This window comes from Cetorhinus maximus, chromosome 6 (genome assembly GCF_964194155.1).
Source record: "Cetorhinus maximus chromosome 6, sCetMax3.hap1.1, whole genome shotgun sequence".
Lineage (NCBI taxonomy): Eukaryota > Metazoa > Chordata > Chondrichthyes > Lamniformes > Cetorhinidae > Cetorhinus > Cetorhinus maximus.
The window spans coordinates 1,993,674-2,010,025 of NC_135884.1; the positions used below are offsets into that span (position 1 = coordinate 1,993,674).

Here is a 16,352-nt window from a genome sequence, read left to right on the forward strand (position 1 = left end):
CAAAGACAACAAACCAGCAAACTAAAAATGCAGGCATAAACAGATGGCTGCATTTATTTGAAATCGCACCAAATCACATTTAACTCACCATCTGAGATCGCTGGCCTAGATTGACTCTTGGTCCGGCAATGCCAATTTTACAATTTTAGTTTTCAAATCATTCCATGGCCTTGCCACTTCCTAACTCTCTAATCCCCATATCCTTTGTGATCTGTGCTCCACCTATTCTGACCTCTTGCACATCCGCAATTTTCAAGTGTTCGCCATTGGCAGTCATTCAGCTGACGAAGCCCCAAGCTTTGGAATTCACTCCCTAAACCTCTCTCTCCCACTCCTCCTTTAAAATGCTTGTTAAAACCTACCTCTGATCAAGCTTTTGGTCTCCAGTCCCAATTTCTCCTTGCGCTTGGAGTTGAATTTTGTTTGATAATGCTCCTGTGAAGCCCCTTTGCTCATTTTGCAATAGTACAGGTGCCATATAAATGTAAGTTATTGCTGACTCTGACTTACATGGACAGGTTGCCATAGATAAAAGTTGAACATGGCCCAGGGCTGTAGCTTGAACACCCCAACGTAACAGGTAAACGTAAAAAGCTGCAGGTCTCCACCCAAGTACCCATCACCACTACCATGGCCTTAAGGCACGCTGAGAGAAACCACTGTCCCCCAACTCAGACAGGACCATCTGTCTGATTCAAACCTCCTTACCTTTCTTAGGCTCACTACCAACAGTAGTCTTCCCATCCTTATTCTCTTGGTTGACTTTGTCCTTCAGTTTCTTCTTGTTTGTGGCCTCCTCCTGATTCCATCCCAATTTCTTCCTGTTGTTCTCAGCCATGCTGGCCATTTTCAGTTTCTTGGCCAACACGGGAGCTTTGCTTGCGTCACTAATGGGGTCTGGCTCAGGATTTCGTCGTTTCTTGCCTGGCCCAGCTATTTTGGCGGCTCTGAATGGATGAGTTCTTGAAAAATGAAAGACTGGCCCGGACACACAAAGTCAGACTGTAACAAGAGTTATGGACAAGTTATTCACCATTTGCTAGAATTGAAAATGTCTTTCAACAGTTAGCACCAGACTTTTTTGGAATATCATTAAAACCACAACAGTTTGCATCATGAACAGCTTAGCTTCTCATGGCTTTGTCAACATTGCTACATGTGTCAGTCATAGCTCAGTGAGCAGTCCTCTCGCCTCAAAGACAGAAGGTTGTGGGCTCAAGTTCCACAAATTAGACAGACACTACTGACAGTCTTTCAGATTAGACAATAACAGAGGCCTTGTCTGTGCTTTCAGATGGATGTAAAAGATCCCATGGCACCATTTTGAGGAAGAAGAGAGTCCACTCCGGTGTTCTCACCAATATTTATTCCTTAATCAAAAGCACCTTATGTTTATATAACACATTTAACATAATAAAATGTCCCAATAACAATATCATTTATATACATATCATTTCCATACATATATAAAAATAATGTACATAAAAACATTTTTGACATCAAGCCACAGGACGAGATCTCAGGACAGATGGCCAATAGCTTGATCAGGGGTAGATTTTAAGGAGTATCATTAAAGAGGTAGAGAGACGGAGTGGTTTAGGGAAGGAGTTTCAGAGCTTAGGGCTTAGGCAGCTGAAAGCATGGCTTGCATACAGTGATTAAAATCAGAGATGCACAAGAAGGCAAAATTGAAAGAGTGCAGTTATCTCAGGTTTGCAGGGATAGAGGAGGTTCCAGAGGTAGGGAGGGTGCAAGGCCATGGAGGGATTTGAAGACAAGGGTGAGGATTTTAAAATTGAGGCTGTGTCGGGCCAGGAGACAGCAAAGGCCAGCAAGTACCAGGGTGATGAGCAAATGAGATTTGGAGTTTTAAAAAATTATTTATTCTTTTATGGGATGTGGGCGTCACTGGCTGGGCCAACATTTATGCCCGTTCTAATTGTCCTCGAGAAGGTGGCGATGAGCTGCCTTCTTGACCTTGAAACTTGAGCCGCAGTCCATGTGGTGTGGGTACACCCACAGTGCTGTTAGAAAGGGAGTTCCAGGATTTTGACCCAGCGACAGTGAAGGAACAGCGATATATTTCCAAGTCAGGATGGTGCGTGACTTAGAGGGGAACTTCCAGGTGGTGGTGTTCCCATCTATCTGCCCTTGTCCTTCTAGATGGTCTTGGTCGTGGGTTTGGAAGGTGCTGTCTAAGCAGCCTTGGTGAATTCCTGCAGTGTATCTTGTAGATGGTACACACTGCTGCTACTGTGCATCGGTGGCGGAGGCAGTGAATGTTTGTGGATGTGGTGCCAATCAAGCAGACTGCTGTGTCCTGGACAGTGTCAAGTTTCTGTTTTGGGAGCTGCATTCATCCAGGCAAGTGGGGAGTATTCCATCACACTTCTGACTTGTGCCTTGTAGATGGTGGACAGGCTTTGGGGAGTCAGGCGGGGAGTCAGGCGGTGAGTTACTCGTCGCAGGATTCCTAGCCTCTAACCTGCTCTTGTAGGAACAGTACTTACGTGGCTAGTCCAGTTCAGTTTCCGGTCAATGGTAACCCCCACTGTTGATAGTGGGGGATTCAGTGATGGTAATGCCATTGAACGTCAAGGGATGATGGTTGGATTCTCTCTTGTGGGAGATGGTCATTGCGAGGCACTTGTGTGGCATGAATGTTACTTGCCAATTATCAGCGCAAGCCTTGATATTGTCCAGGTCTTGCTGCATATGGAGTGAATTAGACAGTGAGGCAGGGTTTTAATTGAGCACAAGTTATGTAGACTAGAAGATGGCAGATTGCCCTGAAGAGCATTGAAATAGTGAAATAAATAAAAGCAAAATACTGTGGATGCTAGAAATCTGAAATAAAAACATGAAATACTGGAAAAACCCAGGCCTGGCATCATCTGTGGAGAGAGAAGCAAAGTTAACACATCGAGTCTGTATTACTTTTCAGAGCAGAAGAGAGGTGGAAATGTGATAGGTTTTATGCTGAAGAGGGGGAGGAGCAAGTGGAGGAAAATAGATCAGGGAGAAGTGGGAGCTCAGGAGAGGTTAAATAACAAAGATGTCATAGTCACAAGACAAAGGGAGTGGTAATTAAGCTAACTGTTTCTTTCTCCACACATGCTGCCAGGCCTGCCGAGTGTTTCCAGCATTTCCCGTTTTAGAAGATAAAAGATACAAAATACATTCCAGTAATAGCTGTACATCAAGAGATGTAAGGGAGAGAGTAGCTCGGTGAAACTATAATCACTAGGGAAGTGGTATTGAGCAAATTGATGGAGCTGCGGGCTGACAAGTCTCTGGGTTCTGATTGACTTCATCCTAGGGTCTTAAAAGAGGTGGCTAATGAGGTAGTGGACGCATTGATGTTAATTTTCTAAAATTTGCTCGATTGTGGAAAGGTTCCATCAGACTGGAAAGTAGCAAATACAGTTCAAGAAGGGAGGCAGAAAACAGGAAACTATGGGCCAGTTAGCTTGACATCTGTCGTGGGGAAAGTGTTAGAGTCGATCATTAAGGACAGCTGGGCACAGAGAAACTCGAAGCAATCGGGAAGAGTCAGCGCATGGTTTTGTGAAAGGGAAATCATGTTCAACTCATTTATTGGAGTTTTTTGAAGCAGTAACATGCGCTGTGGGTAAAGGGGAGCCTGTAGATGTGCTGTACTTGGATTTCCAGAAGGCATTTGATAAGGTGCCACATCAAAGGTTGTAGCGGAAAATAAAAGCTCATGGTGTAGGGGGTAACATATTAGGATGGATAGAAGATTGGCTGGCTGGCAGAAAGCAGAATATGCATAAATGGGGTCTTTTTGTGATTGGCAGGATGATATGAGTAGAGTCCCACAGGGGTCTATGCTGGGACCTCAACTTTTTACTGTTTATACCAATGACTTAGACAAGCAGATGACACAAAGACAGGTAGGAAAGTATCTTGTGAAGAGGACATAAGGAAGTTGCAGACAGATAGGTTGAGTGGGTGGGCAAAAATCTGGCAGATGGAGTATAATGTGGGAAAACGCGAAGTTGTTCACTTTGGCAGGAAGAATAAAAAAAGCAGAGTATGCTCATCCAATATTGGATATCTTCTACTGAAAATCTTTAATCTAGAAAGTGGATGTCAGACAAGCAGCGTGACAAATCAGATACGGTGGAAAAGTCCAGAGAATTGATGGTGAGATAGAGCTGAGTGTTGTCAGCATTCATGCGGAATCTGATCTGTTTTCGGATGATTGGCTGACAGGTAGCATGGATTGGCTGACAGGTAGCATGTAGAGGTGAAATAGAGGTGGGACAAATGTAGATCCTTGGGAGACTCCAGAGGTAATGTTGCAGGAGCAGAAATTATTAAAATTATCACTAAAAGGTCATTAAAGATTATCTGGTCAGTATCACATTGCTGTTTGTGTGAGCTTATGTTACAAATGACTACAATGCAAAAGTATTTTGTGGTTGTAAGTGCTTCAGGGGCAACCTGAGGATGTGAAAAGTACGGTACAGGTCGTCATATTAATACCAATTTACTTCACAGGTTCTACGAGGACCATCAATAGTTATCTTGTTTGTCAGCCCATGAGGATGATTTAATGTAAGAAACTGCATTCGCATTAGTCATGAGCAATGTACCTATGTGGTCATGTATAGTGGCATTTCGCTGCCTTCTGGATTATTCCACGCATATACAAACACCCTGACCAGTCCTACACAGTCCCAGGCTGGGCCACCTTTGGTAACATTCATCTGGTCCGGGACATAATCCATCTGTCCCAGAGGACTGGTCTGTCAAGCCTGTCTCTTGACCAGGAGGCAGCGTTCAACAGGGTGGATCGCGAATATTTATTCGGAACTCTGCGAGCATTCGGGTTCCGGGCACATTTTGTCGCCCGGATCCAACTTCTGTACGCTGCCTCAGAGTGTCTAGTTAAGGTTAACGGGGCCCCTTCGCTTTGGGAGGGGGTGCATCAGGCATGCGTCTGGCCAACTGTATTCTATCAGCGTGAAGCCTTTCCTGTGCCTCTTGTGGGGTAAGTTGTCAGGATAGGTTCTGCACGGGCTGGTCCTCTCGGCTTACGCTGATGACATGCTGCTCACGTTCACTGACCTGGCTGACCTGCAGAGGGTGCTCGAGTGCCAAGAGATCTACTCTGCTGCGTTCTCTGCCAGGATCAACTGGGGCAAGTGTTTCGGACTCCTGGTTGGTCAGTGGGAGATGGATCCCCTACCTGAGGAGCTCAGGCCTTTCATCTGGAGCAGGACCAGCCTCTTCTACCTGGGAGTCCATCTCTGCCCTGCTGAGGAATCCTGGCCGGCGAATTGGCAGGAGCTAGAGGCCAAAGTCACCACTTGCCTGCAGCACTGGACAGGACTGCTCCGTGTGCTGTCCTACAGGGGTCGAGTGCTGCTGAGGTTCTGAGTCTCCCGCTTACGGAGGGTAGTCAGGAGCTGATGTGCCTATGTACCCAGGTGGCAACTTTCTGCCTTCAGGCTCTGCAGCGATACCTTTACATCAAGCCCCCTCCAAGACGTTGTGCCCTGGCAACCTATTTTTTCCGCCAGGTGCACGGCCTGAATTATGACGTGCAGCTCCTGTTTGTAGACCTGAGGGGCCTTCGTGTCTCCTTGCAGGCGTTGCTCGTGTTTTACCAGGACCTGATCAAAGTCTGGAACATGATCGCCTTGCGCCGCAGCTCTCTGCTGTCAGGAGTAGCGGCTATCATCTGAGAGCCGCTGCTCAGGAATCTGCATCTCCACCACTTTCGGTGGCTGGCAGAGAGGAGAGCTGTGGCTGCTGAGGTGACCAGGATCGGGGACGTACTGGGTGGCGGAGGAGTGGGCTGGATGCTTCCGCAGGAGTTGGCACAGCATGCGACAGTGGACATCCAGCTCATGGACAATGTCATCGATGAGCTCAGAATGGTTGTGCTTGGCCCCGACGTCATAGATGGTCTTGAGCGCACACAGGTGCGCAGTGGTTTTCCGTTCGCGTGTACCCGTTCCGACGGAATTTCACGTTGGCCCCAAGCCCCGAACCCTCCGCAACCAGAGTTGCCTTGTGGAAATGCCTCCATACCCTTTAGGGCTGCTGCTGCACACCCTTCACCTCCTCACCTGGACACGCCCTGGTACGCCTTGTTGCCGCCCAACGGCGGAGGTCCCCAGTGGAGGGCCCTCTATGGGGGCGTCCTTCCCCTTTCTGTCGGGGGCTTCGGGTGGACAGTGTTGCACGCAGCAGTCCCGTACAATCGCAGGACGTATCCACTCACGGACTTCCAAAATGCCTGCATTTTTTGCGGCCTTGTGGAGTCCGAGGTCCACGCATATGCAGGGTGTTATAGGCTGCACTCCCTTTTCAGTTATTTGAAAAGCCTTTTACTGTTTTGTTTGCCACAGGGACTGGGGTGCTTTATTGACCCCTTAAATCACATTTTGGTTTAATGTTTAAGTTTACTTTAAATTTTGTCTTTTGCAGTTTCCCTTTAAGGGGCTACCTTTTACTTTGTCCCTGATTTTGTTACTTTAGTTTAACTTCAATGTTCCATTTCTCAGGAACTATTATCTCTTAACTTGAGCACAAATTAAAACACTCTACTCAAATACAAGCCATTCAACAAATGTGCATACCAAGCAATACTCCTTTAAACATACCAAGTCTATTTATAAACACAATGAGGAAGAAAAATGAATACAACGATAGAGATTGGGCAAACAGTTGCCTCTGGATGCAACTCTACCTATCGCCATCTAACAGGAATCCCCATGTCCAGAAAGGAGTGTATAGTTATGATTAAACCATGCTAACACTGATTAATGCTAGGCTTTGCCTGATATGATTATTTCAGTAACATTAGCCTCTTACTGCTGCAATAGGGCTCACTCACTGACCCATTGATGCACCTTTAAAAGGGTTAAGAAAGGTTTGAGCAGACTTTAAAGGCTTAGACTAACACACATCTTTGGGCACAGATGCCAAACTTGAAGGGAACTTGGGCAGCTAACAAACTGCAGAACCGGACTGCCAAATGGCATTACATGCACTGTCATAGTTCTCAGCTCCAGATCCACAGCAACTGTGGCTGGCTCTTAACTGCCCTCTGAAAAGGCCTAGCAAGCCACTCAGTTCAAGGACAATTTGGGATGGGCAACACAATGCTGGACTTGACAGCGGCGCCCACATCCCATGAAAGAAAGAAAACCCAAAATTTCCATGGAAATTGCCATGCCTTGCATAGAGGACCATGTTTCATAACACAGACTACCTACATTCCGCTCATCAGGTATCTCAGCAACAGCACTCGGGACAGATTCAGCACGAGTCGGAGCCTGCACGAAGCAGGCTGCTTTCCATTTCATATCATTGTCCAACAATCAGCATTAGACCCCAATGCACTTCACCAAATCTACAACTATATGCTTCAGACTAGTCAGCTAAAGATCACCTGGTTCAATCTTATAATGGCGCTCTCTGGATCAAATGGACACAGTCACAACGCAATTTTGGATCCCATTTCATTCGCATTCTTTTCTGGAATTGGGCGTCGCTGAAGTGAGTGGCTGGCTACTCACAGGGCAGTTAAGAGTCAACCACATTACTTTGGGTCTTGAGTTACATACATTGGCCAGGCCAGGTAAAGGCAGCAGATTTCCTTCCTCATAGGCATTAGTGAACCAGGCTTTTTTTTAATTAATTCACGGGATGTGGGCTTTGCTGGCTGGGCCAGCATTTATTGCACATCCTTAGTTGCCCTTGAGAAGGTGGTGGTGAGCTGCCTTCATGAACCGCTGCAGTCCACGTGGTGTAGGTACACCCACAGTGCTGTTAGGGAGGGGGTTTCAGGATTTTGATCCAGCGACAGTGAAGGGACAACAATATATTTCCAAGTCAGGATGGTGAGTGACTTGGAGTGGAACTTCCAGGCGTTGGTGTTCCCATCTATCTGCTGCCCTTGTCCTTCTAGATGGTAATGGTTGTGGGTTTGGAAGATGTTGTCAAAGGAGCCTTGGTGAATTCCTGCAATGCATCTTGTAGATGGTACACACTGCTGCTACTGTGCACTGGCGGTGGAGAGTGAATGTTTGTATGTGGTGCCAATCAAGCGGGCTGCTTTGTCCAGGGTGGTATCTAGCTTCTTCAGTGTTGTGGGAGCTGCGCTCATCCAGGCAAGTGGAGAGTATTCCATCACACTCCTGACTTGTGCCCTGTAGATTGACGGATGGGCTTCAGGGAGCCAGGTGGGAGCTAGCTCAAATCCTAGCCTCTGACCTGCTCTTGTAGACACAATATTTATATGGCTAGTCCAGTTCAGTTTCTGGTCAATGATAACTCCCAGGGTGTTGATAGTGGGGGATTCAGTGATGGTAATGCCATTAAACATCAAAGGGAGATGGTTGGATTCTCTCTTGTTGGAGATGGTCATTGCCTGGCACTTGTAAGCCCAAGCCTGGATATTGTCCAGGTCTTGCTGCATTTGGACATGGACTGCTTCAGTATCTGAGGAGTCGCAAATGGTGCTGAATATTGTGCAGTGAACATCCCCACTCCTGACCTTATGATGGAAGGAAGGTCATTGATGAAGCAGTTGAAGGTGGTTGGGCCGAGGACACTACCCCGAGGAACTCCTGCTGTGACGTTCTGGAGCTGAGATGATTGACCTCCAACAACCACAACCATCTTCCTTTGTGCTAGGTATGACTCCAACCAGTCGGGGAGTGTTTTCCCTGATTCCCATTGACTCCAGTTTTGCAAGGGCTTCTTGATGCCATACTCGGTCAAATGCTGCCTTGATGTCAAAGGAGTGACTCTCACCTCACCTCACCTCGGGAGTTTAGCTCTCTTGTCCATGTTTGAACCAAGGCTGTAATGAGGTCAGGAACTGAGTAGCCCTGGCAGAACCCAAACTGGGTGTCAGTGAGTAAGTTATTGCTAAGCAAGTGCCACTTGGTAGCACTGTTGATGACCCCTTCCATTACATTTACCGATGATCGAAAGTAGACTGATGAAGCGGTAATTGACTGGGTTGGATTTTTCCGGCTTTTTGTGTACAGGACATACCTGGGCAATTTTCCACATAGCCGGGTAGATGCTAGTGTTGCACTGGAACAGCTTGGCTAGGGGCACAGCAAGTGCTGGAGCACAAGTGCCGGAATACTTTCGGGCCCCATAAACTTTACACTATCCAGTGCCTTCAACCTTCTCTTGATATCGCGTAGAGTGAATCGAATTGGCTGAAACCTGGCATCTGTGATGATGGCGACCTCCAGAGGAGGCCGAGATGGATCACCCACTCGGCACTTCTGGCTGAAGATTGTAGCAAATGCTTCAGCCTTATCTTTTGCACTGATGTGCTGGGCTCCTCCATCATTGAGGATGGGGATATTTGTGGAGCCTCCTCCTCCAGTGAGTTGTTTAATTGTCCACTACCATTCACGACTGGATGTGACAGGACTGTAGAGCTTAGATCTGATCCATTGGTTGTGGGATCGCTTAGCCCTGTCTATCACTTGCTGCTTATGCTGTTTGGCATGCAAGTAGTCATATGTTTTAGCTTCACAGGTTGGCACCTCATTTTTTGGTATGCCTGGTGCTGCTCCTGGCATGCCCTCCTGTACTCTTCATCAAACCAGGGTTGATCCCCTGGCTTGATGGTAATGGCAGAGTGGGAGATATGCCGGTCCATAAGGTTACAGGTTGTGTCCAAGTACAATTCTGCTGCTGCTGGCCCACAGCACCTCATGAATGCCCAATCTTGAGTTGCTAGATCCGTTCAAAATCTATCCCATTTAGAAATGGTAGTGCCACACAGATGATGGAGGGTATCCTCAATGCGAAGGCGGGACTTCGTCTCCACAAGGACTATGAAGTGGTCACTCCTACCGATGCTGTCATGGACAGATGCATTTGCAGCAGGCAGATTGGTGAGGATGAGGTCAAGTGTGTTTTTCCCTCACCACCTACCGCAGACGACAATCGATAGTTTCATGGTTACAATTACAGAGACTAGCTTTCAATTCCAGACTTTTTATGAATTAATTGAATTTAATTAACAAGCTGCCATGGTGGGATTTGGACTCATGTTCCCTGGGTCTCGGGAAGACTAGTACAGTGACATTACTGCCCCCCCATTTCAAACCTGTGAACCAGTCACATTGAAGTCCAGTTTCTCTCCCACCTGCCATATCTATGCACCATGGCAGACTTGTGCCTTGTATGAGGCTCTATGTAGACAATCTAAACAAGAACATACATTGCTCCAGATGTTTGACCCTCAAAGTCACTGTCACAATATAAAAATTAAATTTTGAATTTGTGCAAAAGAGATTTTCACTCCAGCTCCCATTATGACAAAGCAAATGAACTGAAGACTGTTGGAAAGCAGTCAGATGATGTCTGCAACTTGCCCAATCTTTGTTCCTGCAGTCTGTCATCTGAACCTTTGAACTCTCTCAAGCCTGTTCCATTATTGAGTAAGATCATGGCTGTTCTTCTACCACAACTCCATTTTCCTGTCCCCATATCATTTCATGCCTTAATGCCCACAAACATACTGCTTCCAGTCTTGAATATACTCAACCACTGAGCCCATTGGGACAGAGACACTCAGTCAAAAAGGTAGAAAATATCAAGATAAATGGAGAAATAGTGATTTGGCAATGCCAAATTTCAGCTTAAGTTCCTTTAAAACAGATGAATGTAAAAGATCCAATTGCACCATTGGAAGAGCAGCATCCTGCATGTTATTCCCATCATCTAATTTCCCCTGTTGAGCCAGAGCAATGAGTTACATACCACAATCATTTCAAAAGTAGGTTGGATATGGAAACATAGAAAATAGGAGTAAGTCATTCAGCCCTTCGAGCCCGCTCCGCCATTCAATATGATCATGGCTGATCCTCTAACTCACTGCCGTACTCCCGCGCTCCCCCCATACTCCCTGACGCCTTTAGAGTCCAGGAACCTATTTCCTTCTTAAATATATTGAGTGACTTGGCCTCCACAGGTTCAGCACCCTCTGAGTGAAGAAGTTTCTCCTTGTCTCAGTCCTAAATGGTCTACCCTGTATCCTGAGATTGTGGCCCCTTGTTCTAGACAGGAGATTAGGGATCTCAGTCCAATTTAATAGAGATTTTGAAGCTAATTCTATAAAGCTACACTTTGTTAGCTAGAACCAAATGGACAACATGGAAATCAAACAGGAGAAAAGACAACAGCAGTTACAGTATAAATTGCAGCCAATTCAAACAGTCCAACATCTTTGCAGATCATATATGTACAGGAGACTGAACCACATAGGAATTTATTGGAACATCAAAAGACAATTTAGCTGAAACTATCCTTTTCACTGTGTGGGTGAACCCCCTACTCGCCTTCTATTAATCTCTTCACTAACCAGAAATGCATGGAGTTGGTTATTGAACCCACCTTTTTTGCTCCAACAACCCTCCCTTGTAACAATTATCGCAACTCAATTATCTTTGGTGAAAAAGTTCTGGCCTTGAATTTTGCACTGTAATTTGAACCCTTCACTACAATTAACAATTTGCCCCTGATCAACTTTCATGAATTGCTCTTTCATTCCTTGCTGATCGAATGGTTACACACCCATCACGCATGTTATTTTTTAGGCTAAGTCTGCCTTTGCACACCTGTAAACTGAACCTTGTACCACACCCCTGCAGGGGCAACGTGCTTGGAGATGCTCCGTCTACTTTCCCGCAGCTGGGCTGACATTTCACACCACCTAGTTATTGTTTGAAGGTATAACACTGGCATCGCTGCAACACCTGAATAATGCATTGGAACAGTATGGGTGGTTCTAGAATGCATTGCACAATGCTGTCAGTTAAGGTAATTAAAACAAGATGGTTAGGGGGACACATGGAATGACAGCGCATTTTAGGCAAGAACGTCGACAACTTGCACTTTAATAGCACCTTCAACACAGTAAACCATCCTATCGTGCTTCACGGGAGCATTATCTTACAAAATATGACACCAAACCTCATAAGCAGTTATTAAGACAAGTGATCAAAGCTTGATCAAAGAGGTAAGTTTTAAGGACTGTCTTAAAGGAGAAAGAGGTAGCGGTGCAAAGGGATTTAAGGGGTAATTCCAGAGCTTAGGGCCTAGACAGCTGAAGGCACAGCCGCCAAGAGTGGAGTCGGATTGGCAGAGAGTTTCTCAGTGCAGCTATTTCTGAGATTATGAGCTGGAAATATAGCAAGGTAGTCTCTAACTGATAGTTGGTGACTTTGGCTGAAGAAACAGTGCATCAGTATCAGATCAGATGGGGAGCAGGGAGAGTGTATGAGGAAGAGAATGTTAATTACCAGATTTATTTTCAGCTCCTCTGAGGAAGTAATTAGTTGCATGAGAAACCAAAAAAACTGGAAGCATTGGTTAGGCAAGTAGCGTCCGTGAAGAAAGGAAGCAGATTAAAGTTTCAGGTCCTTGACCTGCTCTCTCGCTAGAGGACACTGACCTGAAATATTAAGCTACCCTGCTTTTCCCCTCTCCTTAGATGCTGCCTGGCCTGTTCCAGCATTTTCTATTTTTATTTCAGAATTCTAGCACCCACAGTTTGTAGCATTTTGTAAACATCCCATTGCTCTGGACTTTCTGAAGTCAGTAATTAAATTACTTACACCTGTCCCCACAAACTATATTACTGAAGGATGATTACTCTGCTACTGTCTCCACCACCAGTGAAATGGAATATAACTGCTGGTAAAGGGCAAGAGTGTTACAGGATCTGAACTACCTGATGTGATAAGATGTTGACTGTACTTGGTCTGTAAGTTCCGAGAGCATTTGGCATGAAGATATTTATTATTTTAGTGACAACTGTATTGGTTGGAGAACTGAGCTTTTATGGTCAGAGAAAAACCCTCTCATAACTGTCCCAAAACCAAAAGTACACTCTAAGTTCACTGTGTCATAGGGTAGCTGCCTGTATCACTGTGCTTCCTACATTACAATAGTGACTACACTTCAAAGGCAGCAAAGTGTTTTGGGACATCCTGAGTTTGTGAAAAACCGAACAGAAATGCAAGTCTTTCTTTATATATCAAAAGCAGAATCAAACTCTGCTCCCCACACACTCACTACAACCTACAACTGAGCAGGGTCGTACAGAAGAAGCAAATGTTAATGCCAGCATGTACTCCTGCGGATCTCTGCTCTTTAACATACTGACACATTGTTCAGTACAAAAAAAGAATTTACAAACATCACATCTGAAAAACATTCTTAGGTGAAAGGGAAAACTTACTTCAGTCAGCAATTTAACTGTGGTTCAGGCTGTGGGGTCTGCTATTCATAAATTGGGAACAGTGAAACATATTAAACAGTAACCATTGGACAATGTGGCAGATTCAAGCTCACGTTAACCTAGAAAAACAAAAATTAAAGAAACTGAGTTAGGATGGTAAAGGGAAGAACAAACAGCTACAAAACTATCCTTCCGCTGATTCTAAAATCAAATACAGATCTAGGAGTAACCTAGAAAATAACCAACAATCCTCAATCGAAGTGCTTATCCAATGTGAACCCAGTACACTTACAAGAGGATGCTACTGTGAAGAGTGAGAGTGAAGCCACTTGGCTTCACTGAGTGTCTGAATATGCGAACAGAATAATTTTACAGGCAGGAAACATCAGCGGGTCCATTAAAGCAAAGGGAAGTGGCGAAACATAGGAACCGAGTTGCACACAGTGAGTCCATCCAAATAGCAATGAAATCAACAGGTAATCTGGTTCCAATGGTGCTGGTCGAGGGGCTGTCATTGGCTGCTGCATGGTTAACATTGTCTGCAGGCCCTGTGCATTATAACCCACTGGGACGCTGTAAGCCACCCCAACCCCATCCACCAGACGCTGTCACCTCGCACTCCCTGTTTCCCCCCCCCACCCAAATTGCCCCAGGCACTGTAACCGCAACGCCCCCAGGACACGGTACCCGACCACACCCCCAATCCCCCGATTTGTAACTGTAACCCCAGCCCCCACTATCCCCAGGAGACTATAAACTCGCCCTCATGGGACCCATGGCGCCCATCCCCGGGACCCAACTGACACCGGTGACCCCGGGACCTCCCCAACCCGCACTGGTGACCCCGGGAAACACCTCCCGACTTGGTGACCACCCCCCAACCCGATGACCCCGGGAACCCCCGCCCCCCAGCCCGATGACCACGGGAACACCCCCCCAGCCCGATGACCTCGGGAACCCCCCCCCGGACCTGGTGACCGCGGGACCGCCCCACCCCCCCCCCCGACCCGACCAGGTGACCCCGGGAACGCCCCCCACCCCCCCCACCCACCCGGTGACCCCGGTACCGCCACCCCACCCACCCACCCGGTGACCCCGGTACCGCCCACCCACCCGGTGACCCCGGTACCGCCCCCCCCACCCACCCGGTGAGCCCCGGACCCCCCCCCCCCCCAAACCCGGTGACCCCGGGACCGCCCCCCCCCCCCCCCCAAACCCGGTGACCCCGGGACCGCCCCCCCCCAACCCGGTGACCCCGGGACCGCCCCCCCCCCCCCCCACCCGGTGACCCCGGGACCGCACCCCCCCCCCCCAACCCGGTGACCCCGGGACCGCCCCCCCCCCCCCCAACCCGGTGACCCCGGGACCGCCCCCCCCCCCCCAACCCGGTGACCCCGGGACCGCCCCCCCCCCCCCAACCCGGTGACCCCGGGACCGCCCCCCCCCCCCCAACCCGGTGACCCCGGGACCGCCCCCCCCCCCCCCCCCCTCCCCAACCCGGTGACCCCGGGACCGCCCCCCCCCCCAACCCGGTGACCCCGGGACCGCCCCCCCCCCCCAACCCGGTGACCCCAGGACCGCCCCCCCCCCAACCCGGTGACCCCGGGACCGCCCCCCCCCCCCCCAACCCGGTGACCCCGGGACCGCCCCCCACCCCCCCAACCCGGTGACCCCGGGACGGCCCCCCCAACCCGGTGACCCCGGGACCTCCTCCCCCCCGACCCGGTGACCCCGGGACCCTGAAATTTTTTCTCTGGACCGTTGCCTTCGAGCCTCCTACCTCCAGCTCTGGGCTCCGCTGATTCCTGGCCCTCGGGCCCGGACACCCGGCCTGTGGCTCAGCGGCGTCCCCGGGTCGTCCGGGCCGGGCTCAGCTCAGCTCCAGGCCCGCGATATGTGTCCGCGCCTCGGCCTCCCCGGTGTCGGTGCCGGTCGGGTCGTGCGGGCGGGCGGCTTCTCCCCGGTGTCGGTGCCGGTTGGGGTGAGGGGGTGGGGGGGCAGGCGGCCTCAACTCAGCTCGGAGAGGCGGACAATCCCAAACTTCCGGTGGCAGGAAATACGTCACTGCCTGAAGAGTCGCTGCGCGAGCTCGGGGATCATCACACGGAGGAAGGTCGGGGGGGGGTGGTGGAGGCGTTTGCGTGGTGGAGGAGCCTAGATAGTGCGCGCGCAGCCCGGGGCAGGACGGGACTGTGCGCGCGCAGCCTGTAGGCGGGGTCCGCGGAAACGCGGGCTCGGCCGGGCACGTGTCCGTCAGTTGGAATGGCGCGGAAAATGTCCAATGGCCCCGAGGGAAGGTGTGAGGTAATGAAACAAGTCAAAAATAAAAATACCTGGAAAAACTCAGCAGGCCTGGCAGCATCTGCGGAGAGGAACACAGTTAACGTTTCGAGTCCGAATGACCCTTCAACAGAACTAAGGAAAAATAGAAAAGAGGTGAAATATAAGCTGGTTTAAGGGGGGGTGGGACAGGTAGAGCTGGCTAGAGGGCCAGTGATAGGTGGAGATAACCAAAAGATGTCACAGACAAAAGGACAAAGAGGTGTTGACCGTGGTGATATTATCTAAAGGAATGTGCTCATTAAGGGTAGAAAGCAGGACAAGCAAGGTACAGATAGCCCTAGTGGGGGTGGGGTGGGGGTGGGGTGGGGGGAAGGGATCAAAATAGGCTAAAAGGTGGAGATAAAACAATGGATGGAAATACATTTAAAAATAATGGAAATAGGTGGGAAAAGAAAAATCTATATAAATTATTGGGAAAAGGGGGGTGGGTGGGAAAGGGGGTGAGGATGGAGGAGAGAGTTCATGATCTAAGAATGTTGAACTCAATATTCGGTCCGGAAGGCTGTAAAGTGCCTAGTCCTCTTGCTGCCCTGTCTCTCTGATGGGCATCAGTGACCTGGGCTTGGCTGTACAGGGCATTACTCAGAAATGTAGTAACCAGTGAGAAGGATAGTAACAGACCAGGAGTGCGAGAGTGTAGAAAGAGTCACTTTGATCAGGAGAATAAGGAAAGGTAAATATAAACCAAATGGTGCCATTCTAAAGGGAGTACAGGAACTGAGAGTTTTGGGTGATTGAGGGGAAAAAATAC

At 48.6% G+C, this 16,352-nt stretch overlaps 1 protein-coding gene across 8 annotated transcripts in view; it reads right to left on the reverse strand.

Moving 5' to 3' along the window:
• usp19 (ubiquitin specific peptidase 19) overlaps positions 1-15,328 on the reverse strand; it is a 148,465-nt gene extending 133,137 nt beyond the window's left edge. For 5 of the 8 annotated variants that reach the window (XM_078543079.1, XM_078543078.1, XM_078543075.1 and 2 more), the window contains exons 1-3: positions 15,039-15,309; positions 13,259-13,377; positions 709-1,002 (exon numbers count right to left, since the gene is read on the reverse strand). In XM_078543079.1, coding sequence (XP_078399205.1) covers positions 709-847 — 139 coding nt within the window. In that variant the 5' untranslated portion in view covers positions 848-1,002; positions 13,259-13,377; positions 15,039-15,309. Of the gene's footprint in view, positions 1-708; positions 1,003-13,258; positions 13,378-15,038 lie in introns of all 8 variants that reach the window. The other 3 variants (XM_078543076.1, XM_078543077.1, XM_078543082.1) reach the window with 3 other exon arrangements.
• Between the last annotated feature and the right edge of the window lie 1,024 nt (positions 15,329-16,352).